Genomic DNA, 25409 nt, shown 5'->3' with positions numbered 1-25409 from the left:
CATTATCAGTAACAGTCCAATAAAATCTCTTGGGCTTTTAGAAACTAGTACTGTTCAGGTAGTTGTAATGCACATTTGCTTTCAAATACATTGGCTTCAGTAGGAACTGTACCTGCAAGTGAGATTATATTTAGATAAGCTGTTGGTTACCTTTAAAGATAATAGTGTTTGCAAAAACTTATAAATAAGTTTTCTGGGACGCTTCAGCAGATGAAGTACTGAAAAAAAAATAGACGTCTTCTGCCATTTCCTGGTTAGCTGTGATCTCTGCTAAGGCCAAAGAGTTGTCTTTCCCCAACGAAACAAAGAGGAAGCATGCAAATGCATTGCGGGAGTCCCCCTTCTTTTCTCAGATGGTGCCTGAGCTCTACGCTTAGTTTTTCCCTGTAACCTTGACACACAAGTTGAATGCAAGGCCTCATTAATGCTACTGTACTCCTTGTTATTTTCAGTGGGAAGGGAAAGTTAATGCATGCGTGGAATCTGCTGGCACTCTGCCCATTGTGTTTTATTGACCTGTGAGCAAAGATAAGTGATATGGGCACGAGTATGCTAAAGGCATGCTTGCTCTACAGCTTCCGCATTGCTAGAGTGGATTAATTGCAGGTCCATCTATGCTGGCATGTAGTATGCCAGCCTGGAACAGAGGAATCCATTTGGAAATGGACCTTAATGGAAAATGAAGTAATGTTCTGGGATCGTGGCATTGTCTGAAGCTGTGCTTATCCTTCTCCACTTTTGGAAACTGGCTCATTCTTTATGCCTAAAAATAGAACAAGTTGAGAAGGGAAGGAACAGAGTCACAAGGCAAATGGGTAACTATGTCCCTTGAGTCATATATACCAAATAATACTGCTCAAGGCGCACGTTTTACTTGAGGTTTGCAGCCCTGTCCACAGCAATGTGAATTCTAGTGTCGTGTTTGAGGGCACTTAGAACTTCCAACTCTACGAACAGCCTATCAGAACTTCCACATGGCACTAAGTTACGCTCTGACCTGTTCTACCACTTACTGCTAATAGGACCCAATGTTGTTCTTTCACATTCTTCATCCTCTTTGGATGCTGCCCCATCGCCATGTGACATCATGACATCCCTGTTCCTTACTTCTGAGGGCTTTCCTCTTTCTCTTGTCCCAGCAGAGGCTGAGTTCCTACAAAAACAGCTGCATAGCACTTAAATCAGGGAAGGAGCAGGACCAGAGGAACAACTCTTCTTAATTACAGAAAATGTAAAAACAAGAAGGCATAAAGATATGTCTGCTTCTGTCTGTGTGTAGGTTTAAACAAAACTGCTGAGTCAGTTTTCATGCCTGTCACCTTCCACCTGACTCTTAGTTGACTATGACCGTCTCTCTAATCTCCCAAACAAGTTATTTACCATTAACTTCTTCACAAGTGGAATTACATTTGTGTTTCTGTAAATCAGGCAGAAATGCTAACTGCATTATCTTACAGAGTGTTGTGTTTTCCTTTTGGTTTTCCCTTGTGCAGGAAGAAGCAGAGATCCAGGCAGAGTTGGAACGGCTAGAGAGAGTTAGAAATCTACATATCAGGGAATTGAAAAGGATACACAATGAAGATAATTCACAGTAAGCACATGGGATTCAGGGACAAGAACGTATAACAATTTTTTTTGTTTGTCCCCTTCATAATGGAAAACACTTAATCTTTTTTAAATTGGTGTTAAAACTTAATATGTCACCTGATTGGGGGGTAGCACAGCGATATAACTTGAAGTTCATGTAAGACAAAGGCTTCCAAGTGCATCAAGGTACCATTATGTAGTCTTTCATCAGTGCAAAGTGATCAAATAGTATCAAATCTGTCAGTTGTTAACACAGTTTTAATATTTTTCTGTCTTAATGTAAAAATGTTGTTTCTAAGCTGTGTAGTAGCTGTAACTTATTGTGCAGTAGATTGCAGTATTTCTGCCAGTGTTCTTAAACTGTGTCTTTCTTGCCAGATTTAAAGACCATCCAACGCTAAATGATAGATATTTGTTGCTACATCTTCTGGGTAGAGGCGGCTTCAGTGAAGTATATAAGGTAAATTTGAAGTGGCAGTCTGTGGTGTAATCTGAATCTGCAGTGAAATATTGCAGTAAGCAGAATTTTTACACTTGTTTTCTCAACACTGTGTGTGGTTGTGGAGGGAAGAAGGGAGGACAAAGCACATGTTGCATCTGGCTTGTGTTAGACAGCAGGCTTGAGACTTTTAGGTTCTGCCCTTGTCCTCAGAGGTCAGATTTCCTGCAAATGTATGTTTCAAGAAAATATTGCACCAAGTCTGCAAGTTTTGTCAGGACAGAGAAGCAAACCACTTGTTTCTTCAAGTGCTACACACAAATACCTTAAATAGTGAAGTTTTATTGAGTATGGCTTAGCAAGTCTGAATGTCACCATAAATAAGAGAAAATAGCTCCAATAATAAGAGCAAAGCCTTCATTTCCTGGGGGATAGAAGGCTTTTTTCTTGTGTCTTCATTTTACACTCTGAAGTAGCAGACTTAGTGGTGCATGTATAGTCTTGGGACTTCCTTGGAACTGAGGATCATTTGTGTGTCAGCAGTCTTGCATGGCCAAGACCTGTGATACTTTGGTGCTTGCTATTTGACTATTATGCTTAAAGCCTTTCCAGTTCTAAGTATTCCCCATATGTACCCAGTAGTTCCTATTTCATGTTGAATTTGGCTAGAATGAAGATAACTATGCCAATGCAAATATTGGAAACTTCACGGTAATTTATTATTTTGATGCAATACAATAATAGATATCTAAACCAGGGGGGTCTGGACTGCTCAGGTAGTGAAAAAAAGTGTGATCTGCGTGTAAGTACTCTGAATGGCTCTTTGGAGCCTTTGCTGACTAAGTAGAAAGCCTTGGCTCCACAGATGAAAGCAAGAGGGTATGAATGCTTTATACCTGACTGCACTTAAGAGTTGTAACTATGTTATTAAAACGAAGAAATGCTTAGCCCTTCTTCTCCAGGGTCTTGGCCAATCTATTGAGCATTAGGAGTTAAGCATACAACTTTTGAGATGGTCACAGTTTATCCTTGTCTGCTTACAATAAAATTTTGCCCCGTCTTATAAATTATTAGCTATTGCTGCTCTCGGAGAAGGTAAGAAATTTCTGCATTTCTCCAAGAGCACAGTTGCAGTGTCCATTCTTTAAAGACTGCCTAAATAGCAAGAAACACGAGGGAAAAATGCGGCACAAGATTTATGCAGTTCTGCCATTGAATTCTCCAGCTTCTAAATAAGCTGAAAATTATGCTCCAAGATGGAGAGCTGAGCTACCAGTGTGAAACTACATATTGAAAATCTTCTGTATGTTTTGTTTGTGTGTTTTTTGGGTTTAGGGTTGTTTTTTTAACTGAGTGTAGAAAATGAGTTAGGTGGCTTGGGGGAATAATGGCAAGGTCTTTCCCAGTGTGATTAACTCTCTAATTTGGCCTTTCTGATCCCATTGTAGCTCTGGTGGTAAAATGTCAGAATAAATGCGGCATTAGTTAGAGCCCATGGGGAAGGTCAGATCAAAGCACAGAATATTCAATTGTTTTCAGAGTTGCTTGGTTTCATTAGTGAAACTAATTACATCAAAATGTGGGTTTGCTCTTCACTCAGTATGTTGTAATGCTTATTTCCTGGGTGGGGATACTGGTTTGCTAGAGCTTGTCTGCTTTTGCAGTATTAACTTGAAGTTGTGATTCCTACTGATTTTCAGCTCTTCTCTCTGCAGGCATTTGATTTAACAGAACAGAGGTATGTAGCTGTGAAAATACACCAGTTAAATAAAAACTGGAGAGATGAGAAGAAAGAAAACTATCACAAGTAAGTAAGGCTCTAAAGCAGCCAGCCATGTTTCCATACTCCTCCTGTGTTTGGTTATCCAGTGCCTGCAAACAGGCTGCCATTTTTTTTCCTGTGTTTTGCCACACTTCCAAAGCCACTCTCTGTCCCAGTAGCTACTTGCAAAAGTTATGGTCAAGTTAGAAATGTTTTAAATGTGTGCACGCGCACACACACACACACATGGTTTTGTATAAGCACTACAGCACAAAGTTTTAAAGCACCAGTAGTGCTCTATGAAGAAAGTGGCTTCTCTTATCTGAAATGTCTAAGCTCTGCTTTTGTGGGAAACAGCTGTTCATGCCCATCTTCCAGGTACACACCTGCATTGTGCTCCCTGAAAGCCTTCCCCTTCTCTTTGTTTCCTAGAATACTTAATCCTTTCACAGATGATTAGGACTATACCTATGTCATGGCCTAGAAGGGAGGTATAAGAAGCCTTTTCTTGTTGGTAACACTTGCTCCCTAATGCCATGGATTAGATAAGCTCTGCAGAATGACGGCCAAGCCTTCTCGACAGAGCTCCAAAGATAAAGCTGTGATATTAATTCCCCAACGTGTCACTGGGACAAACTAAGCTGAATTTGAAGCCTGGAAATTGGGCTGTTGAACATTATGGAGTTTTTCTAGAACTTGCTGATTTTTGTATTCAGCTATCTTGGATCCCTTAACTTTATTATGAGGTTATTCTATTTTGGCAAGCAGTACCATTAATCAAGATTAGTTATTTTGTAGTATTGCCAGCATTTGAGATGCACTCAGATTCTGTGGTTCTCAAGATCTGTACTGTGCTGTTCCTTGTTTGCTTGCCTTTTCTTAAGCTGTCTGAATAATGTGCATGGGTTTGATTGAAGTTGGACTGCTGTGTGGTATGTCTGGGTTCGCTATCTGCAGAACTTAGAATTAAGTCACTTGTATGACTAATGCTCAGACTTTCCTATTTTCAGACATGCGTGTAGAGAGTACAGAATTCACAAAGAACTGGATCATCCTCGAATAGTTAAGCTATATGACTACTTTTCGCTGGATACTGACTCGTAAGTTATGTTGCTGTGTCCTTTGACTTGGTTTGACCCATTCAGTACAAAGTATTTGGTCTCTTAAAACTTTACAGGAGAGTCTAGAGAATGTCCACACCAATGTGACAGACTGTGTTGCAGAGATCTGAGGCAGTTTCAACATACATTGGTTTTCTAGAGATGCTAGCTCACAAACCAGTATGCTGTATTATGTCAGATGTGGTGCTTTACTAGTAAATCCTACTCTTTGTTGGCCTGGGCAAATGCCCCAGCTGATAAGCTTTCCGCTTCTGGATCTACCACTTAATGGGGGATCTCTGACCTTTGTACTATTGAGCATTGAGGACTGTGCTCCTAGTAGCTTATTTTTAGAAAGGGATTAATAGGCTGGAGGACTCTTAATTTAATATATTGACCAAATAGGTGAGTCTTACAGACAAGCAATAACAAAGTGTTCTGGTTTCCATCAGGTGCCTTAATTACAACAACTACTGTTTTGTCTTCAGGTTTTGTACAGTGTTAGAATACTGTGAGGGAAATGATCTGGACTTCTACCTGAAACAGCACAAGTTAATGTCGGAGAAAGAGGCACGATCCATTATCATGCAGATTGTGAATGCTTTAAAATACTTAAATGAAATCAAACCTCCCATCATACACTATGACCTTAAACCAGGTATGTTGTGCTGCTAGCTGACGTGCTTAAAGATGCTAACTAAAGGTAATGGGTTATAAGTAACATGGGGAAGTTTACTTTGGTCAGACAGCAAAAAGGAGACAGGGTTGTCTGGGAAAACTAACTTGCAAGACGAAAAAAACTAAAATGTGTAGAACATGCTGTGAAAAGGATATTGTCTCCCAGAATTGCAACATAAAACAAGGAAGTAACGTTCCAGAAAAAGTAGCCTCCTTGTTCAGAATGAGCCCTTGAACCACCAAGTGTCTGTGTTTGGTTTCTTAATGTCCTGCTTGTATTCTGCTGTTGAGAGCTTCTGTTATTGCTTCATAAAGGTTCCCATAATTACTAGTGTGTTTCATGTTCCCATTCTTCTGGCTTATTCTTTCTGTAATCATCTGCCTGAAAATTTGGTGGCAGAAGCTAACCTGGAAGTGTTCAGTTTTTTGTATTGTGTGGCAGCTCGCAAAGCTGAGGACATACAGTCAAACTGCTCAGGTCTGCCTTTGGATTCAGTAGCATCTGCCATGTAGAAGGTTCTGTCTAAATGTTGTTGCAGATTTCTCTTTACCATTGGGCAGAGTAACGAGGGGAGAAATGGAAGTGTTCTCTTTTGGGGTGATGCATATTGGCTACATAGCTTTTTTCCCTAGTGCAGTAAAATTCAGCCATCTCTTTGGGCAGTTATCCCTGGCTTGTCTCCCTGTACTGATGGCACTTCATCAGCATTGTGTAACTGGTATGTGATGTGGTTTATTGCATCAGCATGAGGAATCTGTACGGGAGGTGGTGCTGTTGCACTAGTTCTAGTGACCCTGTTTCTTCCCCCAGCTGCCAACTGTTATCATGTTGTCTGAGCATGCTGCAGAGCTCTGCCTACAGTTGTCTAAAGTTGTGATTCATCCACTGCCATCACGCACGATTCTGCTGCTTTATTGTAGGCTTTGAGAAAAACAGTGATGATCTGACTTCTTGATCCTTGATGGATTTGTAAGAGACTCTTGCCTAAGCAGTAATTGTCCTTTTTGAGCTTAGAAAGCCACTGGGGAGTGCTGCCAGGAAGGAGAGAGTTTCTGGCTTGTTGAGAGGCCAGGGCAAGTCAGGACTTCTGGGCAGAATGAGTCATAAGTGTGTATGTGTATTTCTCTCCTTAATCCTCCTTTTTGACCTGCCCTTCCAACGGGACCTTTGGGAGGGGTCAAAACAGCACGGGCATCAAGCTCGTTTGGCTAATAGGGCTCAGAATCTGGAGGCTCCAAGTAATGTCAGGCCACTGGGTCATTCAAGGATGGGCAGATCAGTTCTAGCACTTGGTGGGAGCCGAGTTGTCTCTGGAGCTTGGGGTACTGAGTGTTAAAACATCTACCCGAGGCTGCTGCAGCTCCCTGTGTAGGTTCCTTGTCCTCTTGTGGAAGGTGCCAGAGTTCAATGCAATTTTATTCTTGTTTTTTCCTGCTACATGTGTATCCTAAGGGGCTGTTTCCTTCCTCTGTCTAGGTAACATTCTTCTAGTCAATGGTACTGCATGTGGAGAGATAAAAATCACAGATTTTGGACTTTCCAAAATCATGGATGATGACAGCTACAACTCTGTTGACGGCATGGAACTGACATCGCAGGGGGCTGGTACTTACTGGTAAGCGTCGCCTGGGGCACTTGCGAGTTACAGATCAAGAACAGTTTATAAACAGCTTTGGATCTGTCATCTCTGTATGTACTGCCATTGTCTGTGACAGCTTGAGACACTAGAGGTTTGAGACCCTGGAAACTGCTCTTGTTGTCACACAGCTCCTCTTGAGGCTGGCAGCTTTGTACTTTTCAGTGGGTTAGTGTTTATACATTTGAAAACCATCTCTTATCCAAAGGGCCTGGTGAAAAACTGCATATGCTGCATGCTGCTGAGATAGCAAGCTCTGGAGTGGAGCTTGGCTGCTATTTCACAGTCCATAATGGCACTGTCTAACAGTTTAAGCAAGGAGGAGGAGAGTACCATGCCTATATGGAAATTCAGGTACATCAGGGACATCGAAAGAGTATGCCGCTGAAATGAGGTGAAAATCCATAGTTAGCTCTCACAAAAGATGTACATCTCACAGTGCTGTCTATAGCCAGAGCTTCTCTTTCAAGTGTCACACGAAAGATGTTTTCAGTAATACTTTATCCTCAGTGCCAGGTGTTGTCACTGCATCGCCCGTGACTGAGAGTAAGAACTACGGTGAGTGCCACTGAATGTGATTCTTCAATATTACCCAAGCTGCAGACTGTCACTATGGGCAACAGCTGTACAGGAATGTTTGTTAAGGCATTCTGTATTGTACAGTTTTGTTCTGTTCCTAAAAATGAAACTAACTGTAGTTTGAGCAAGGCTGAGCATCTCTAACTAGGACGTGGCATCTGGGGTTGTATTTCTAGAAATATGTATTTTGGCTGTGTGTTTCTATTGTGGAATTGTTGGCCAAGCCCTTTTAACAACAAATACCGGTTCTGAAGATAAAAGAAAATGGGATTATGTTATGTGCTCTGGTGAAAAGAAACTGACTGTGCTGACTAGCTTAGACCATGAGTGTCTGGAGAGTCCTGGGGATCACTGTTCCCAGAAGGGGTATGCATTGGTGATCTTGGCCTGAAGATGCACAGGGATGAAATTGGGTCCTTCGAGTCCCAAGCAAACACCTGATCACAGAAGCTCATTCCTTCCTTTTGTAAAGGAAATGATTGAAAGTATTTAAAGATGCTGCTCATAACCTGTTGTCACTTCCTTTTAATCAGGTATTTGCCACCAGAATGTTTTGTGGTTGGGAAAGAACCTCCAAAGATTTCAAATAAAGTTGATGTCTGGTCAGTGGGAGTCATCTTCTATCAGTGTCTCTATGGCAGAAAGGTAAGAAGGCATTTACCTCCTTTCCTAGTGGTGATTCCCAAACCTTTTGGGAGGCAGCCCTGGCTTCTGCTTCCTTCTCCTCCCCAGGCTTAGAAGGTGCTTCTGCCTTGTCTCCTTGCCATCAGTTCCAAGACAGAGTCCATGTTAATGAAGTGGGGAGAATTTACTAGGTTGTGTTTTGCTCTACTTGGGACTTCCTTCAAAAGCAATGTTGTGCAGAACATCTCTTTCCACTGGGCATGTTCCCACTGAGGCCTTATGGGCAGGACAAGTATATCGTTCGGGGCCAGACACCTGTGGTTCGTGCTCTGGCATTGTTTTGTGACGCTTTCAATGCACTAAGTCTTTGTCGAGCTTGGTACTGCTTGACAGCTGCAAGTGTTCTAGGAAAAAAAAAGTAGGTACAAAGACCCACTCCAGAAGTTTTTAGGATGGGTTTTGGAAGGGAAGAGTCTGGATCAGGAAAAGGTGATTTGTCCTCAGAAAAGTAATCTGTTTTATGACAACAGAAGAAATAGGTTGGAGCAGGAAAAGGATTCCATCAACTCTTGTTTTCATGAGTCCTTGGTAGCAGAGTGTGGTGAAAGCCTGGGCTGACAAACACGCTGTGTTGCTTACTATTGTCAGTCAGATAAATGGTAGAACCAGCCCAGCAAAGATTGAAGTGGGTGAATCTCCTGTGAGCTTATATGGATGAAGGCCCTCTTGCACGTGCTGAAGCTGACCTACGAGGAGTGGAAGCAGGTGGAGATCCCTTCTGTCTGAGCTGGAGACACGCTGGGCACATTCCAGCTTGGTCCCTTTTGTTCAGTTTAAGCACAGGAGCAATGTGTCCTGCTCATCTGCCTGGAATCTGTAGCACCTTCACAACATTCATGGGCTTCTTGCCCGGAAAAATGCTGATGTCAAGTGATGATAAACAGTAGTGTTAATGGGTTTTTTAAGGCCTGTCATCAACCTTTAACAACTGTCATCCATTTTTTTTTGGTAGCCCTTCGGTCACAACCAGTCACAACAAGATATTCTGCAGGAGAACACAATTCTGAAAGCTACCGAGGTGCAGTTCCCTCCAAAGCCAGTAGTCACGCCAGAAGCAAAGGTAAATCTTCTTGCAGCGAGTTTGACTGCACTGTGTATGTCAGTGGTAGGCACTGGCAGTTCCATCCTCTTGGTTTCCCTAAAACCAGCAAGAGTTCTGTGTTTAATGCTTGCCTCCTGCAGAGTGGTCAGTGGCTTTGCGTTGTTGTAATTGTCAGACTGAGAACCGAACAGAGTGCAGGGTGTGCCTCTGCCCGTGCTTTCTCCTGATAAAAGATGAGCTTCTGGTGTAGGATCTGGGCTGTCTCTGTGGTCACTGGGGAAGGAATTTTAGTGCTGGGGTTGTCAGATTGGCCCCGCTCCCAAAGAGTTATCTGTCAAAGAAAGCTTCCTGTTTCTGTCCGTCTACTAATTCTTGTTTTGCCTTTGGGGTATCTGCAGGCATTTATCAGACGTTGTTTGGCCTACCGAAAGGAGGATCGGATAGATGTCCAGCAGCTGGCCTGTGACCCATACTTGCTGCCTCACATCCGCAAATCTGTATCTACAAGCAGCCCAGCTGGAGCTGCAATTGCATCAACCTCTGGATCATCCAATAACAGCTCTTCAAACTGAGACAGTGTAATAGGCCAAAAACTGCTTGAGAAACCGGCAAAAAGACTTTCAGAAACAGCTTTGGAATAGAGGAATCCGCAAGGGTCTCAAGAAGCCTGTACCAGGTGCTTTTTTTCTCTTGCTTTTTTCCATCCATAGAGCATGACAACATCAACTCTCATCAAGAAAACCTTCGGCATCTAGGCCAAGCCATGTGGATAGGAGATGGCTTGAGGTTTATCCAGTAAATGACCACAAAAGGATGGCTGCTCTGAGCAAGGAGGGGAAACTCAAGAAAATACAAAAAGACATGGTTCCATGTACTGTGAACTTCTGAACATGCAGCCTTGGGGAATCCAGGACGCCGTGTGTGCTTCATATGAAGAATGTGGACTTTGGAAAAAGACTGGGCTAGTCCAGTGTTGATATTTAAACATTGTTCTTTTTCTTTTAATAAAGTTTAGGTAACATCTCCTGAAAAGCTCGAAGCACCAAGGTTCAGCTGGGGATGGTATATGACTCTTTGCCCTTTGGAGGGGAAAAAAGTTGATCCTGCCTGTTCATGGCACTAGAGTTAGTGTTTTACCCCTAATTAATTTCAGTTTTTTAAAAATAACAATTTTTTGGAAGAAAACAGTTTTCTGGTCTGAAAGTGAAACCCTTATTAGCAGGTTCATGGCAGTGTCCATTCTGTGGATGGTGCAGCTTTCTGCTCCCTTGGGGTGGCCTCTTATGAATAATTCACCTTCTCAGGAGGGCAGCGAAGCCCATAGAAGAACAGGCCTGCGTAGATCTCCTGTGATCAGAGTGGATCACAGCTCAGACTGCCACAAGGTTTTCAGCTGCTGCTTCATAGCTCTCACAACAGTTGCGCCTTCTTAATTTATTTGAAGTGCTGTTCTTTTTGAAGACACACCCTGACATGTTCACGACATGCTCTCTGCTCTCGTGAGCATGATATCTGTTGACTGTTGAAAAGGCAGGCAGCAAACGGGGAAGAATCAGAGCACAGCTCAGTTGATCACAGGTGTGATCTGTGCTCACGCAGTACTGTACATATCTTGTTCATGTTATAAAAATCCGAAGCTGAAGACTTGTCTGCTCTTCTCAGTTAGGTGACTTGGCAGCAAAGCTTCCTCTCTCTCTTAACACTTTCCTTTTAAAACTTGCTGACTTTCCTAACTTGCTGCCATCGCTGCATCCAATTTCAGATGAGAGGGAATGAGATAATGTTCTTGAAGGGAGCAAACACCCTAATTATTATTCTTGTCTCCCTTCTGTAATCTGCCTGGAGGGGTCTTACACCTTCAGCTGGAGTCTGCCTGCTGTGAAACGCAAGCCTCTTGTCCCCACTCTGCCCCCTTTTCCCCCCACATTGAAGGAAAACTGAAAACACACACAAAAAGCACAGCACTTGAACATGTGGCAGCCAGGTTGGAGTGCTCCTAACATGTGGCAGGAGTTCATAGCCAGAAATATTTAAAGATGCAGTGTTCAAGAGCAAAGTTTGTCTCAGAAGGGAGCTGAGCAGTGCACTACTGCAACTCAGGGTGTTGTTTAAAAAACAAATTACCCTGTGCCCACTTCCTAACCCAATACCCAGACCACTGTGGTGTGGACTATCCTCTGCGCGGCACCTCCAGGATTGTACCCACAGCTCTGGCAGCGTGTGGGCTGTTTGGGGCGCTCGGTACCCAAATGGCGTTCTCATGGCAAGTGATGTTCTCTGTCATGCACTTTTGGAGAGGACTACCACTTGTCTGCCTTATTGTAAGCCATCATCTGCAAATACACTGCTTAAACCTGATCAGGAACTCGTGGTTAATTGAGAAGTGGAGGAGTCTGTTGAAATTAAGCAATGGACCTGGGAAGTGAAGAACTCTGCTGCTCTGATTTTCATTACTATTTTTGTAGTGACTCTTGGGCTTTTAATTGGATGTATTCACCTGCAGCTGCATTAAGGTGGTCTCTAAACTGTAGTGTTTTAAACAAAGACAAGAAATACTGCATCTTTAAATCCTCAGCCATAATTTCTTAGCCCTTTCCATCCCTACTGCTCTATTCCAGAAGTTAACTGTTTAACAAGCAGCAGTTCAACATGTCTATTCAGCCTCTGTCAGGCGAAATCAGGGTTGATGCTTCATCCTGTTTGCTGAAACTGATGATTTGGTGTCTGTCTGCATCAGGGAGAATTCTAAAAGGGTTTTTTTCTATCCCGGTCCCGTTGTTTCTTGGACATACAGTGTGTGCTATCTCTGTGGGTGTGATTAGTTTTGTGTCAGATGCATTTATTCCTGCTGTGCAACACCCATCCAGGGGCCTGGGGACAGCGTTGGGCTTTCCCAGGGCTGATAGCGGTGAAGAACCCTGGTAGAATTCTGGCTGCGACACCTTCCTTGTTAATATGGGTTTCACTTCCAATAACAGACCCTATTGCCACACTGTTCATTTACTTAAAGAAAAGTGTATGAAGAATTTGTAACTTAAACCAGGCCAGACTGTTTTGGCTCTACCCAACAGATGAGACATGGATATTAAAATAAGTTTTAAGAAACTGATTTGCTTGGCTCTTCCTGTTTTGCTCTTCATAGTGTTGGCACGAGCTCTCTTGCAGTGGCTGTGCAGAGGTGATGCGGGACAAGATGAGGAAGGATGGAGGAAGGTTGCATTCAACAGCTCGGAGCAGTGAGATCTCTGCATCAGAGGGGGGAATCGCTGAAAATTACTAGGTTTTATTTAATTACTGGCATTGATTTTGTTCTAGAACATCAAGACAGACGTCTGAGGTGGGTTTGTCCCTCGTTTCCAGCAGAGTAGCAGCTGCCTTTAGAAGCTATATATGTCCAGGACACAAAAAACACCTTTTTTGTGTCAGTTGATGAAAATTTGTGTCGAACACCCATGCCCTGGCTGGCTGTACTGAGAGCCAGTGGCTGCAACCTACCAGCCGCAACCCGGTGGGCACCCGAGGCTCTCGGTCATCCAGAATAACAGTGTTGAGCAGCGATGAGAAACTCGGCTCCTTTAATTTCTTATGGCTGAGTCTTGTCAGCTTTAAAAAAAACATACAATAGAAAATGAAAAAGGACCTTGGCAGCTGAAGGTGTCAAGTCTGCTTATATCTGGACTAATAACTGAGGAGTGCCAGTTCACATGCCCAGCTCCTCCGCAGGCGTGTTGCAACCTCTGTGCGGGGCATTCCCGGCCACCCCTGCCGTGAAACGGGGCCGTACCTGCCTGCCAGAGCCCCGTTCCTCTGGAGGAAGAGTTGCTGGGGATCAGGATTTTGCTGCAAACCTGACGTCACCCTTGCTGCACTTGAAGTTAAAGACAGCTTTCGGCTGAGCGCGAGTGAAACCGAACACCGAGAGCAGCTCAGCTCCCTCCCCACTGCTGCGATTGATTATTTTTCAGCCCCTGGTGCCAGTTTTGATGATGCGACACAGATTTGGGCAGGGGGAGGCGGCGGCAGCGTTTCAGCAGCGAATGCACAAGCATCCTGCGGTGACGGTCAGGCCTCCGGGCCAGGTACCCACCACGCCTGCATGGCGTGCCCGGGAGCAGGGATGTACGCAGGATTACACACTCAGCTTGACGCCAGCAGGAATGAGACTTACCGAGGGGCTGCCTCGCTGGATGCTTCGCCTCCTACGTTAGCGGTTAGGAGTCACGCTATGAAACGAGCTTCCTTCTGCCAAATGGGCCAGTCCCAGTTTATTTTGTGACCTGGCAAACCCTCGACAAGAGGTTTGCTACCGCTTGCCAGTGCCTCCCTGGGGTTTGCTGCCGGAGGATGTTATTTTCTGGGTGCTACGCGAGCCTGGCTCGAGCAGCCTTGACTTAAACCTTCCCACCCCCGGCACGGAGCGGGAGAGGAGATTTGCGGCACATGGAAGCAGGACCCGGCGCAGTCCTGACCCCCACCCAACCCAGAGGTGCCCGTTCTACCACACGCCGACAAATTTTTGCACCGAGACCCTGAATTTCCCCCGCCGCGCGTGGCTGCGCCCTGGCCCCGGCGCTGCCCTTGGGTGCAGCCGGGTGCCCCGCGGCCATCACCCTGGGTGGGGGGCAAGAGGCCAAGCAAACGCCGAGCCCCTCGGCCTCCCCTCGCCACGTTCACACCCAGGAACGTGGGTCTTTGCCACAAGGACGCTATTGTCTGTGCCGGGTGAGGGAGCAGGAGCCAGGACCGGGGCTGAGACACACTCTCGTTTCATGCCTTAACTGCGTGGGGGTGCAAAGGACGGGAAAAGCTGCTGGCGCGTGCTGCCTGGTGAGGAGCCGCACGCTGCTGCCAGCTCCGCGCGCTCCTCCGTGCTCCTCTTCGCTCCCAGCCCCGCATCTTGCCATGGGATGGGTTGCCGCAGCCTTTTCTTCTCCCTCCATCCTTTGGCTGCAGCTCGGTGTTTCTGTTGCTCCTCATTTCCAAACGCTGGCCGGCTGCTGGGTCAGCGCAGGGGAGGCTCGGTGCTTCAGGCTGATCCAGTAAAGCCTGAAAACGGAGGTTAGCCACCATCCGCCCCACTGGTGTGGGATGAGCCTCACCAGCCCGCAGGCAGCCCTGGCCCGGAGCTGCTCTCCCATTTGCTTTTACTTGGGCTGCAGGGATGGGGCAGAGAGGGGTGCTGTGGTCCAGCTGGAGCTAAAAACGCATGGAATGGAGCTAAAAATGCCAGGGATGCTGCGGGGAGCAGCAGAGCGAAGACGGGAAGAGTCGGCCTTGTGTGCAGGCCAGATCTCTCATCCCCACTCGAGCAGCCACGGGGAACGCAGGCAGTGGGTTTATAAGGTGCTTGGCTCTGGTTTGCATTCACGGGAAGAAAAAAAACAGAGCACTGCTCAGCCCTGTGTCCTCTCTTGACCAAAGCTGCCAGCTGCGTGGGAGCCACGAGCACACGCTGGCCGGGGTCCACGGGACACGGGCTGCCGTGTCGGCAACCTCCTCGCTCTTGGCCTGGCTCAGCTCCGCATCGAGACCAGGGCTCAAAACCTGCTCTGTTCAGCATTGGCTCATCCCAGCTCCTGCTAATCCTGAAAATCCACCCGCTCGCACCCAAACCCAGGAGACCGGCTGGGATTGATGCCAAAAGCCCTTCAGGCTACAGGGACCGGTGAGGGACGGAGGTGGAAGGGGACGTGCCCATGGCTACGAGGTAAGGCAGTGGCAGAGGTGGAAACGAAGCATCTGGGGCCAACTGTGTGGCCGCTGGACCACGCTGCTCCTGCTGGAAAGGGCCGTGGGACAGGGTGGGATCTCCACTCCCCGGTCCCATCCCTGCTTCCAGCAGGAGGAAGATGCCGTTCGGGATGTGCTGTCCTCCGCCGCTCTCCAGCTGCCTTCCCTCCCCGCTCTGCAACCCAGCTCTGCTAATTTGCTCTTGAGTCATGCAGAGAAAGTGTTTTTTTCTAAAAGGCGAATTTCTTGCAAATGGCTGGAATTCCTCTCTGCTCCTTTCCAGGAGCCCTGGGGAGGAAGGAGAGGCAGCGGGCTCAGAGGGCAGTGCTGCTCCCCGGGCAGCCCCTGGCTTCGTCTCGCCCCCGCGGCGGAAGGGCAGGGATCTCGGCGCTGGCCCTCCCAGGGCTGGAGCGCCCTGAGATTCCTCGTGGCAGCTTTGAGCGAGCACATCTGGTTTTAATAAATTATTTGCAGCTTGAACTTGCCTGACTTTTAAGGGCTGCAGAAGAGAGAGCAGTAAAGAGCCCCGAGAGCCTCAGCGCGGGGTACCCACAAAGGGACCCCCTTTGCGGTGCTGGGAGGGAAGGGGGTTGGGGAGAGATTTGGGGAAGGGGTCTGGGGCTGACCGAGCCCCTGGAGGGACCCCAGCAGCCGGCAAAGCCCCGTCTGCTTCTTGCAAGGGCCGAGGGGACGCTCGGTTTGGAGGCAGGGAAACGGCCCTTCTTTTTGGCCGGGATCCTTCTACCCGCAGCTGGGTGTCGAGCGAAGCCGGGGCTGATCTTAAATACTGTGTTTCTGCGCTCAGGCGAGGAACACGGGGAGCAAACTGCAGTGCAGGCGAGGGTGCTTCCCCGACACCCCCCTGCCCGGTGGAGCCCCGACCACCAGCACTGAGACTCCTCTCCCAGCACGAAACCCATCGGCACTTGGGAAAACCAAACCTTCGGGAGCATCAGCATCACCCCGGGCGCCCAATGGCCACCAACATGCCTGGGGCCGTGGAGGAGCTGAGCCCCCAGGCTCGTCCTCAGGGCGGGAGGGTGCAAATACAAACTAGTGCCTTGGGGACGAGTCCCCTGCCGTATTCCCATGCGGATTTCCCCACCACGCCAGGGGACGTGTCAAGCCCCACGTCCCAGCGAGGGGGCTGCAGACCACCCCTCTCTACAGAGCCCGGCAGCGAGCTTCAGCGGGGGGCGAAGGCATCTCCATCGCTGGGATTGGGGCTCCCCTGGCCGTCCCCCCTCCTGTCTCCAACACGGGGAGAGCGACGTGGCCGCCTTCTGCTGCTGCTGCCGGCGCGGGGGAGAGAGGAGCCAGCAGACGCCAAGACGGCCTCTTCCCTAAGCAGTGACCTCAGCGCGGCAGCTCCTGCCAGGTGGCTGTTGATCTTGGCCTGGCCGGTCCTTTTCGGAGGCCAGGATGAGGCCAAGGCGGCGCGGACGGAGGGCTGAGCTCGCGGCGGAGCCTGGCAGGTGCTGCCGGTCCCCGGCGTGCGGGCGGTCCCCGGCTGCGGTTGCCGAAGCGAAGCAAAGCGTCCGTGGTGCCGGCAGCCCCTCGACGGTCACTGCCTGCAAGGCAGGGCTTTGGTCTCCAGCGCTGTTCTCCTGGAGCCCCCCAGTCCTGCGGAGAGCCATAGGGTGGGGGGAACATCCTTGGAAGAGCACAATGGAGCAGGACATGTGGCCTCCCTGGTCATATAATGTACCCCCATGTCCTCTCTGGGCTCTAAAATAGACCCTTTGGACCTGCCAGTCCTCAGAGGTGGCTGGTGGGTTGGTGCAGATCCTTCCTCCAGAGCATCTGCCCTCAAGCCTGGTGCTACAGCCACTGCTCTCGTGGTCCGTGGGTCCCCAGATCCTGTCCTCTAATGCCTCTGGCACAAGCAAACTTTAAACGTGCCCTGTATCAGCCCCAGACTTAGTACTCACAGGGTGCCTTGCTGCCATTGAGCACCCCAGCTTCAAATCTGGGTTTTTCTTTCCCATCCCGAATCCCACAGCTCATTAGTGACACTTAGTTTCCAACCTGTGGGAAGTTGAGCATCCTGACTGACCCATTTTCTGCCAGTCCTCCTGACCAGGGCAGACCTCCGGCCAAAGGTGGGCGAGTGGCACGGATCCATCTCTGGAAAGGTTTTCCAAATCCTTCTGCAGGGTGACTTTCACTCGAGCCAATGTTGTTTCACCCTGTCTCATCATAGCCCCTCCACTGCGACCACTCCCCATATGGTATGTTGCTTCGGCCAAAAAACCAGCATTTATTTTTCCAGCTAGGGGACAGATACAGATGCTCCGACTGCGGGAATCGGCCACAGATGCTGAACGTCCCAAGGGCTGGCTAAGCCCGGGACGAGCCCATCGCTCCCATCCATCGCCCGGTGCAAGGAGCTCTTCCGAGAGCATGGCCGGCGGCACAGTCGGCCGTCCCCTACACGCGGCCGCGTCCCCTCGTCTGGCAGCAACTCCTTAGGGCCAGAGAGGTCAGACAGCTTGGAAACATCCCAGGGAAAGGGAAAAATGCATTTCCTCCCGATCCACTCCAACGAGTAGCAACTCAGCTGGTACTAAACCGGATTAGGAGGAGAGTAGGTGAGGAGCTGTTGGCCCGCAATGGAGGAATTAATTATTAGGAAGTGCTAATTATCTTCTAATCACATGCAGCGTAGGGGCCTCCAAGACATGGGGTGAACCAGGCCAGGAGGCGGTGATGCTCCATGGGATCCGAAGCCTTTTGACTCTGCCGTGTCTCCTTTGCATGGGATTTGCCTCCCGGAAAAGGGTTTTCAGGCTTGTCCGGCATGGATGGAGGGTCCCACTCGTGGGACTTCACGGCTCCATCGCGTCCAGCCGCTGGCACTTTGGTGGGTGGCGTCGCCCAGGAGTGGTCTCCAAGGTTTAGGGATGGGAGCAAGGATCTGGGCAATTCCCTCCTCTCCTCTGGGCTGTTGTGTTCGCTACCCACGGGCAGCCGCCGGCACACGTCCAGCTGTGGAAGGCAAGCGAGGCTGTTCTCCCAGCGCTGCTTCAATTAAAAAATAATCCCTGGCTTAAAAAAAACCCAACAGGCCAGATGCTGATGTGCTTAATTGGGCCCCCCCCCGGAGGGTTTGCATCCCCAAAGCCCGTCCTGGCACCGGTCTGCAGGTCCTTCCTGCCTTGCTGGGAAACAATAGATTCATTTATTTTTGCAAGAACGGCCAAACACGTGGCTGGCTTACATGCATCCCCCTGCGTCGTGCCGTTTCGGGGCCAGATCCTGCTCCCCTGCTCAAGGAAGCGCTGCCATCATCTTGGGCTGATTAAAAGCATCGTCTCGCCTGACTTTTCTATGTCAGTGTTTGCATGTCAAGGTCTGATGTCCTGCCCAAATCGAGAGGAAGCTCGAGGAAGAAGTGAGGCTCCTCCATCCCCAGGGATGCTCCCACGAGATGGGCACCGCAAGCATCACCCTGTCCGCATCGCTGGGACCAAATCTTTGCACTGTGCCGCAAGTGTTCCCACCTCCCCACTCAAAGCTTTCTCGATCACTCCAGAAATGGAGGAGAACCAGCTCTCCAGCTCCCGGGCAGGGCGATGCCCAGCCGAGCCAGTGCCTGGCTGCCCGATGGGATTTTTTTCCTCCCAGGTTTCAAGGATTTGGGGTTTTTGTTTGAAGCAAATTGCGACTTTCAGTCTTCTCCAGGTGCCTCGGGGTGACGTGTTACCTCCAGCCAGACCTCTGGGGAGGTGTGAGCAGCCGCACTGGTTCGGTGCTGGTGGTTTTTAAGGTGCGAATGGTTTTTAGCACCGAAGAAACCCCCCCAAGCAGGAATCTGTGGTGCCCATGTGGCTCCCATTGCAGTGGGCCTCCTTGCACAGAAACCGCCCAACGGCCGTACAAAGCCAGGAAAATGCTGATTTCCAGCATTTTCCACATACGCTGCCGTCTTTGGGTGGCTTTTGGGAGGTTGGGCAGGCCTGTCTGGAGGGGAGGTGTAAAAAAAAAAAGTTTAAAAGACATTTAAAAGTTTTTAAAAGCCTTTTATATTCAGCTCTTGGGTATGGGATATATTTACATTGGATACTGTGTGATGCTCTTCACCCCACGCTCCTCAGCAAGTACCATGAGGCTGGAGCGCTGCACCAACAGCCCCACAGTGGAAGGTGCAATGAGCTGTGTCCGACCTCAGCATTCCCCCATCCACAGGTAAGACGGGAGCTGCCCAGCTCTGTGCCGCAGAGATGGATGGAGGAGGATTCAGCTGGGCTGGCTCAGCAATACTGTACTTGGGCTGAAATAACCCCTCCGAGCACCCAGAGGTGCAACCGAAAACACGCGCCAGCAGCTCGCAGCGGCCCTTGGCTCCTCGCGCCGGCAGAGACGGATTCCCACGCTGAGGTCCGGGGCAGGGGAAGGTGTTTGCTTGCGGCACAGCGAGACCTGACGTGGGGCTGGCGGCACTGTGGGCATCTCCCACGGGCCCTCGGCTTTACTCTGGGGGCACCGGGGCTGCCTGGGGTGCAGGGGATGCTGCATGGCCCTTGTGCGGGGGGGACCCAGCCCTCCCCGGGGGTTTGCAGGGATGCACCAGGCTGTGCACCCCTTCACCCCCCAACCCCTCCTTTGCCCCCAACCCCCCCAACATCACCCCCAAACCCCCCCTTCACCCCCCAAAACTCACCTAACATCACCCCCAACCACTTCACCCCCAAAACTCATATAACATCACACCCAAGTCCCTCCTTTCACCCCCAAACCCCCTTAACATCACCCCCAAGCCCCCTTCACCCCCAAAACTCATATAACATCACCCCCAAGCCCCCCTTCACCCCCAAAACTCACCTAACATCACCCCAACCACCCTTTCACCCCCAAAACTCATATAACATCACCCTCAAGCCCCCCCTTTCACCCCCAAACATCACACCCAAGCCCCCCTTTCACCCCCAAAACTCACCTAACATCACCCCCAAGCCCCCCCTTTCACCCCCAACATCCCCCTTCACCCCCAACCCCCACCTAACCCCCCCAAATCCCCCCCAACATCCTCCCCAAACCCCCCAGCAGCACCGCCGAGCCCCTACACCGGGCAGCAAGACGGGGAGCACCCCCCATACCCGGCCACCCCCCCCCCCCCGCCCCTTCCCCGGTGCCCGGGCCGCAGCCGCCCCCTCGGCGGAGCCCCCGGCCGGCCCCAACCCCCGCCTCCCTCCCCGCTTTTTTTTTTCCGCTTTTTTTTTCCGCTTTTTTTTCTCTCTTTTTTTCTCTTTTTTTCTCTCTTTTTTTCTCTTTTTTTCCTCTCTTTTTTTTTTTTTCTCTTTTTTTTTTTTTGGGCTGGGCCCACCGGCGAGGGCAGCGCGGCTGACGCAGCGTCTGAGGCCGGCGCACACGATTTTTTTTTAATTTATTTTTTTAACTTTTTTTTTTTTTCCCCTTCCCTCCCCCTTTTTCCCCTCCCTCTCTCTTTTCGGTGTCCCTCCTCCTCCTCCTCCTCCTCCTCCTCCTCCGTCTCCCCGCCCGCCCCCCGGCCCCGGTGAGGGAGCAACGAGGGCCCCGAGCGGAGCGGAGCCGAGCGGGGCAGCTCCGGGCATGGGGGGCGGCTCGGCCGGACCGCGGCCCCTCCGCGCCCCCCTCTGCTGCCTCTTCGGCCTCCAGCTGGTGCTCGGCGCTGCGCACCCAGGTGGGACCGACGCCTCCCTCCTCCTACCCCCCCCTTAAAATCATTACTGGGGAGAAAGCGGGGGGGGGGGGGGGCGGCAGGATCCCCGGTAGCGGGGAGGGTGGGGGGGGGGGTATCGCTTCGCTCCGGCGCGGTTTACATCGCTCCGCTTTCTTTCCTCCCGGAATGTTTTCTTTGCTTTTATCGCGGTTTCTTTTACTTCATCCTCCTCCGGTGGCGGTTTGTTCCGCCGCGTTTTGTTTTCTTCGCTTTCGCCGCGCCGTGTTTTCTTCCCCGTTCCGCCGCGTTTGACGCTCGCTTTTATTATTTTTTTTTAACTCCCCGCGCCGTGCGGCCACGCAGCGAGTCTGGCGAGTCCGGCGGAAACGGTTCCGTGGCCGCCCGCGGCGGGGGGGGGCCCAGGGCGGCTCCGGGGGTGGAGGGGGGCGGCCGCCGGCCCGCAGCGTCCCGCAACCCCGCTCCGGCCTTTTGTCTCCCCGGGGAGGGCAGGTCGCGGAGGGGGAGGTCGGGAAGGAGCCGAAGTTTTGTTGGAGGTTTCCTCCCTTTCCCATCCTGACACCCCCCCCCCCTCCCCAACCCCCCCACCCCGCATCCCGGCGTGTTAAACCTATAGAAAAGTGCCCCGCGGGATCGGGGCCCGAGTGGGTGTTTGCAGACTTCCTTCTTTTTTTTTGGTAACTTCTCACAAGAAAGGCAATGGGTTGCGTTTTTTTTTTTTTAAAAAACCTTCTGAAGACACCATGTGCCAGACGCCTGAGGATCCTTGGGACGGCCCCTGGAATTGCCATTTGAGACACTTTTTTACCCCAGAATAGTCTAGCACAGAAGCGAGAAACTGCTTTTGTTGCTTCCTTGGATTAATTTGGCCCTATTGAGAAAACTTCTTAAAAAAAAAAAAAAAGGCAAAATTGGCTACTTTTGCCTGAACAATAACAACCGTAAACCCTTGGCCTATTTTATTAGAGTACGTTTAGCAAATCCAAAGCAGATTTGGAAACAGCAGCATGGGAGGGCACTGTTCTCCTCCTCCCCTCGCTCTTTGCCCCCCGCTTTCCCCTCTTCCCCACCAGCCCCGGGGCCAAGCATGGGGTCGCTGTCGCTTTTGGGGTGCGATGCCGTCGGGCACCGATCCGGTGCCAGGGCGAGGGGTCCAGCCCCGGCTCCGGAGGCGCCCGGCCGGGAGAAACTGCTCATCTGAGAGATGGAGAAAGGAGGAGGCGATGGGGAAGGAGACCCCCGTACCGCGGGGCGTTCAGAAGAGCGGTTCCCAGGGTTTGCTGCTGGTTGGAGACATCCGAGCTGAACCCCCAAATTCCCATTAAACCTCCCCGTAATTTTCTTGAGGGCCATGAATTTCTCCTTTGGAGGGTTTGAAGGGAAGCAACTCGATTTCAGCTGGGCTTTAGCTACCTGTAAGGATCGAGTCTGGCTGTTTCACCCTGAAAAACGTCGGTGGGATCCAGGTCTGGCGAGCCCGAGGACAGAGGCACCTCTGTCCCGGCGGGAGCGCGGTGGCAGCCGACCCCGCGCCGGGGCAGGGTGAGGAACAAGGCGGCTTTCAGCTGCCTCCAACCCATGGTGTTATGCTGCTCGTGCTGAGCGTCCTGCTGGCGAGTGGGTGCGAGCACCCATGGTTCTTCTCCCCCCCCCACCCTGTCCCCACTTTTCCGCTCATCTCCCCAGTATCAGCCCTGGCTTGGTCCCAGTGGGCGAAGGGGGATGGCACCGATGGAGGGTGCCACATCCAAGGTCCCCCAGCACCAGGCTGGGTTTGTAGCGCGGAAAGGATCCTGGCTGGGATTTTTGGGATCGGGATGGGTCGGTTGCAGGAGTCCCATGAGCGAGTGCTGTTTGCGAGGACGCTGTCAGCGGGGGCTGGCCCGGCAGACGGCATTGCTTTCCCTGGGGACCTGTCGCTTCCTTGAGGGGTTTGTGCCAAATCCTTGCCTCCAGGACAGCTGGGAAGCCGGAGCGGGGCTTTTGGCAGGAGGTTTTTGGCTCCTCGGTGAGATATCACCACCTCTGCAGCATCGCTTGAGCACCCACGTGCCTGTTGTGGGGAAACTGAGGCAGCAGCTCCCGTCCCACGGTGGCTGCAGGCGGGACGAGGTTCCCGTGTCGATGCAGGGACGTGGCGCTGCCAGTGCTTTGGATCAGCTTCTCCACCTGGCCGGTGCCCACTGCGGGACCTGCCGGCAGGAGCTGCCTCATCGGCTTTGTGGCGAGGGGAAGGGGGCGAAGGGAAGAATTTACAGCCTGTAAAACAAACAGAGCAGCCTTTGCATGAAGCTTCCCCCCCTCCACCGCCCCCATTTTCCTCTTTGCAATGGAAATAGCTTGTTGCACGGCAAACGCAGCTCCAAGAAATCATAACTCGATCTTCTTCGGATTATTTGGGAGCAGGAAAGAGGGATGGAGGTGTCGGCTTTGCGGCCGCGCCTGGCAGGGGACAACCGGGGACCTCGCCGCCCCGGCACACTTGCAGCCTCAGCAGCCAGCCGGGTGGGAGAGGGACGAGGCGAGGGATGGCCGCTTGCGCAAGAATGACAAGAATGAAAAGCAAAAGAGATTTAGCCTTCGGTGCAAAACTGTCCCTTCCCCCCCAAAGCCACCCAGCGCGGTGTGGTGGCCCCAGGAGGTTTCCCAGGGCAAGGTGCCACCCCGGGGACACCTTGCCGGCACACGAGAACGTGTTTTCAGGCGTGAGGTCCCGGTGATGGCTAAAGCCACGTTGCAGGTTTCTCTCTTCGGCTTTATTTCTGGCTGGATTTTGCACCTCTCCCTGCAGGGCAGAGGCATGCTCCTGCCTTCCTTCTTCCTTAAATATTTTCCAGGGAAACTTTTTGCCCTGAAATCAAAGCAAATGGCTGCTGAGGGGCTATAATTGCTGTCTGCTAAATCATCTTTCCCGGCTGATAAATCCATAGCGGGAGACTCTGGCTCCGGTACCTCGGCCGGTGCTCGGAGAAGGGCAGCAAAGGGCTGTTGCCCACGTCGGCAGCTCTGCCGGAGGTCCTGGTGCTGCATCGCACCCTGCTCGGCTCCATCGAGTGCGGCCAATTCTCGGGTGGGAGCGTCTGCGGCGGCCGCCCTTGCAGCCCGCTCGAGCCCATCCCGACCCAGCCATTTCCTCGAAAGGTTGGTTAAGCGATTTGTAAAATTTTGTTCTTCACATGCAGCCGAGAAGCAGGATTTTAATTAATTTGAACTGTGCCGAGTCTGCGGAGCATCGACATTTTTCTCATTCTTAAGATTGCTCAAGCCCAGAAGAGACCCACACAGATGCTCTTTTTCTTAAAGGACCCATCTTTAATTAATTAAGGATTAGAAAATGATTAGGGGATCGACTTGCAAATTCTTGGGAGTGCACTTTAGCCCAGGAGCGAAGGTTTGGCTGTTGGCAGGGGGCACAGAGTATTATTTTTCAAGCAGGATGCTCCCTTCGTCCCTATCACGGCGAGAGCTCAATCCTGCGCTGCACCTCGTGCTGTCGCAACAGGGACGTAAATGGGATTTTCCGTGTAAAATAGCGTGTTTGCAGGATGGTGCTGAGACTGGGAATGGGGAGATCGAGCCCTCTGCCTGAATCTAGACACGGTGACTTTGGGATCTACTGGAATGGCCCCATTTACCTGAGTCTTGTCCTTGAGTGCTGGGCACGAGGCAAGCAAAGAGCACCTGGTGAGAAAAGCTTCATGTTAATAATTTTAATTAAAAGAAAAGAAAAAAAAGGCTGTGGGACACCAGGGTCTGATCCTTACTGTGCAAATGTGCTTGGTTTTGGTGAAATGGGGGTTCTGCTGTCCTGAGACACTGATGGCACTGCTCGGGGTGTTAATATCAGGAATGGTGCTGGTGAAACAAAGGAGGAGAAATCTCTGGATCTTTTTTCCTTTTCTTTGGAAATTTCTTGAGTAGTTTTGAAAAATTGGGTAGTTTTCAGCCAACTGGGCTGGAACCGTGTCTGGGGACACGTGTCGGGGCTGTCCCGTGAATTTGCTCACCGGGAGGGTCTGCGGTGCTGGTGGGCGATGCTTCAGGGTGAGCAAATTGGGAGTCATCAGACGAGCCGAGGCCAGAGCGATCCCCTGGGACATGGCCGAGGCTGCCGCTGCCGGGATTTTGTGGCCAGGTGAGAAGACGTATGTGGGACAGGACATTCGCGGGGAGCCCAGCCACCGTGTCCTGGGGGGATCATCTGGCTGGTGGCAGTTGGGGGACCCCTGTCCTTCCCCACTCCCCGCTGTGCTCTTTGGGGTCCATCACACTCCTCCATCCCAGCTGGAGCCCATTAGATGGATGGTGCTGCTTTGCTCCCTCTGCATTCCCGGGGAGTCGGCAAACCTGGGATTTCCACCTCTGGATACATATGGCCGCTGCGGGGCTGGAGCCTGGAGCGGGTCTGGGGGAAATTTGGGGAAAATTTATATCTTTCTACCTTTTGCTGGGTACCGGCGGGTGGATGCGGGGGCTCTTGGCTCCCTTGTCCCCTGCCACAGCTGTGGGCGA

The 25409-nt window shown here is 50.8% G+C and overlaps 2 protein-coding genes across 10 annotated transcripts in view; both read left to right on the top strand.

The window, feature by feature from the left end:
* The window catches only part of TLK2 (tousled like kinase 2), a 44478-nt gene extending 31861 nt beyond the window's left edge, over nt 1-12617 (top strand). For all 8 annotated transcript variants that reach the window (XM_069786716.1, XM_069786713.1, XM_069786715.1 and 5 more), the window contains 9 exons: nt 1494-1591; nt 1966-2047; nt 3742-3833; nt 4799-4888; nt 5377-5546; nt 7044-7182; nt 8316-8427; nt 9419-9526; nt 9907-12617. In XM_069786716.1, coding sequence (XP_069642817.1) covers nt 1494-1591; nt 1966-2047; nt 3742-3833; nt 4799-4888; nt 5377-5546; nt 7044-7182; nt 8316-8427; nt 9419-9526; nt 9907-10080 — 1065 coding nt within the window. In that variant the 3' untranslated portion in view covers nt 10081-12617. The remainder of the gene's footprint in view (nt 1-1493; nt 1592-1965; nt 2048-3741; nt 3834-4798; nt 4889-5376; nt 5547-7043; nt 7183-8315; nt 8428-9418; nt 9527-9906) is intronic.
* An 8116-nt stretch (nt 12618-20733) lies between these two features.
* MRC2 (mannose receptor C-type 2) overlaps nt 20734-25409 on the top strand; it is a 93152-nt gene continuing 88476 nt past the window's right edge. The window contains exon 1 of one of the 2 annotated variants that reach the window (XM_069786710.1): nt 20734-20900. In XM_069786710.1, coding sequence (XP_069642811.1) covers nt 20810-20900 — 91 coding nt within the window. In that variant the 5' untranslated portion in view covers nt 20734-20809. The remainder of the gene's footprint in view (nt 20901-25409) is intronic. The other variant, XM_069786711.1, reaches the window with a different exon arrangement.

Source organism: Haliaeetus albicilla, chromosome 7, assembly GCF_947461875.1.
Source record: "Haliaeetus albicilla chromosome 7, bHalAlb1.1, whole genome shotgun sequence".
NCBI classification, from domain to species: Eukaryota; Metazoa; Chordata; class Aves; order Accipitriformes; family Accipitridae; genus Haliaeetus; species Haliaeetus albicilla.
Note: the sequence above shows the minus strand (reverse complement) of the source record. Positions and strands in the feature narration are given on the sequence as shown.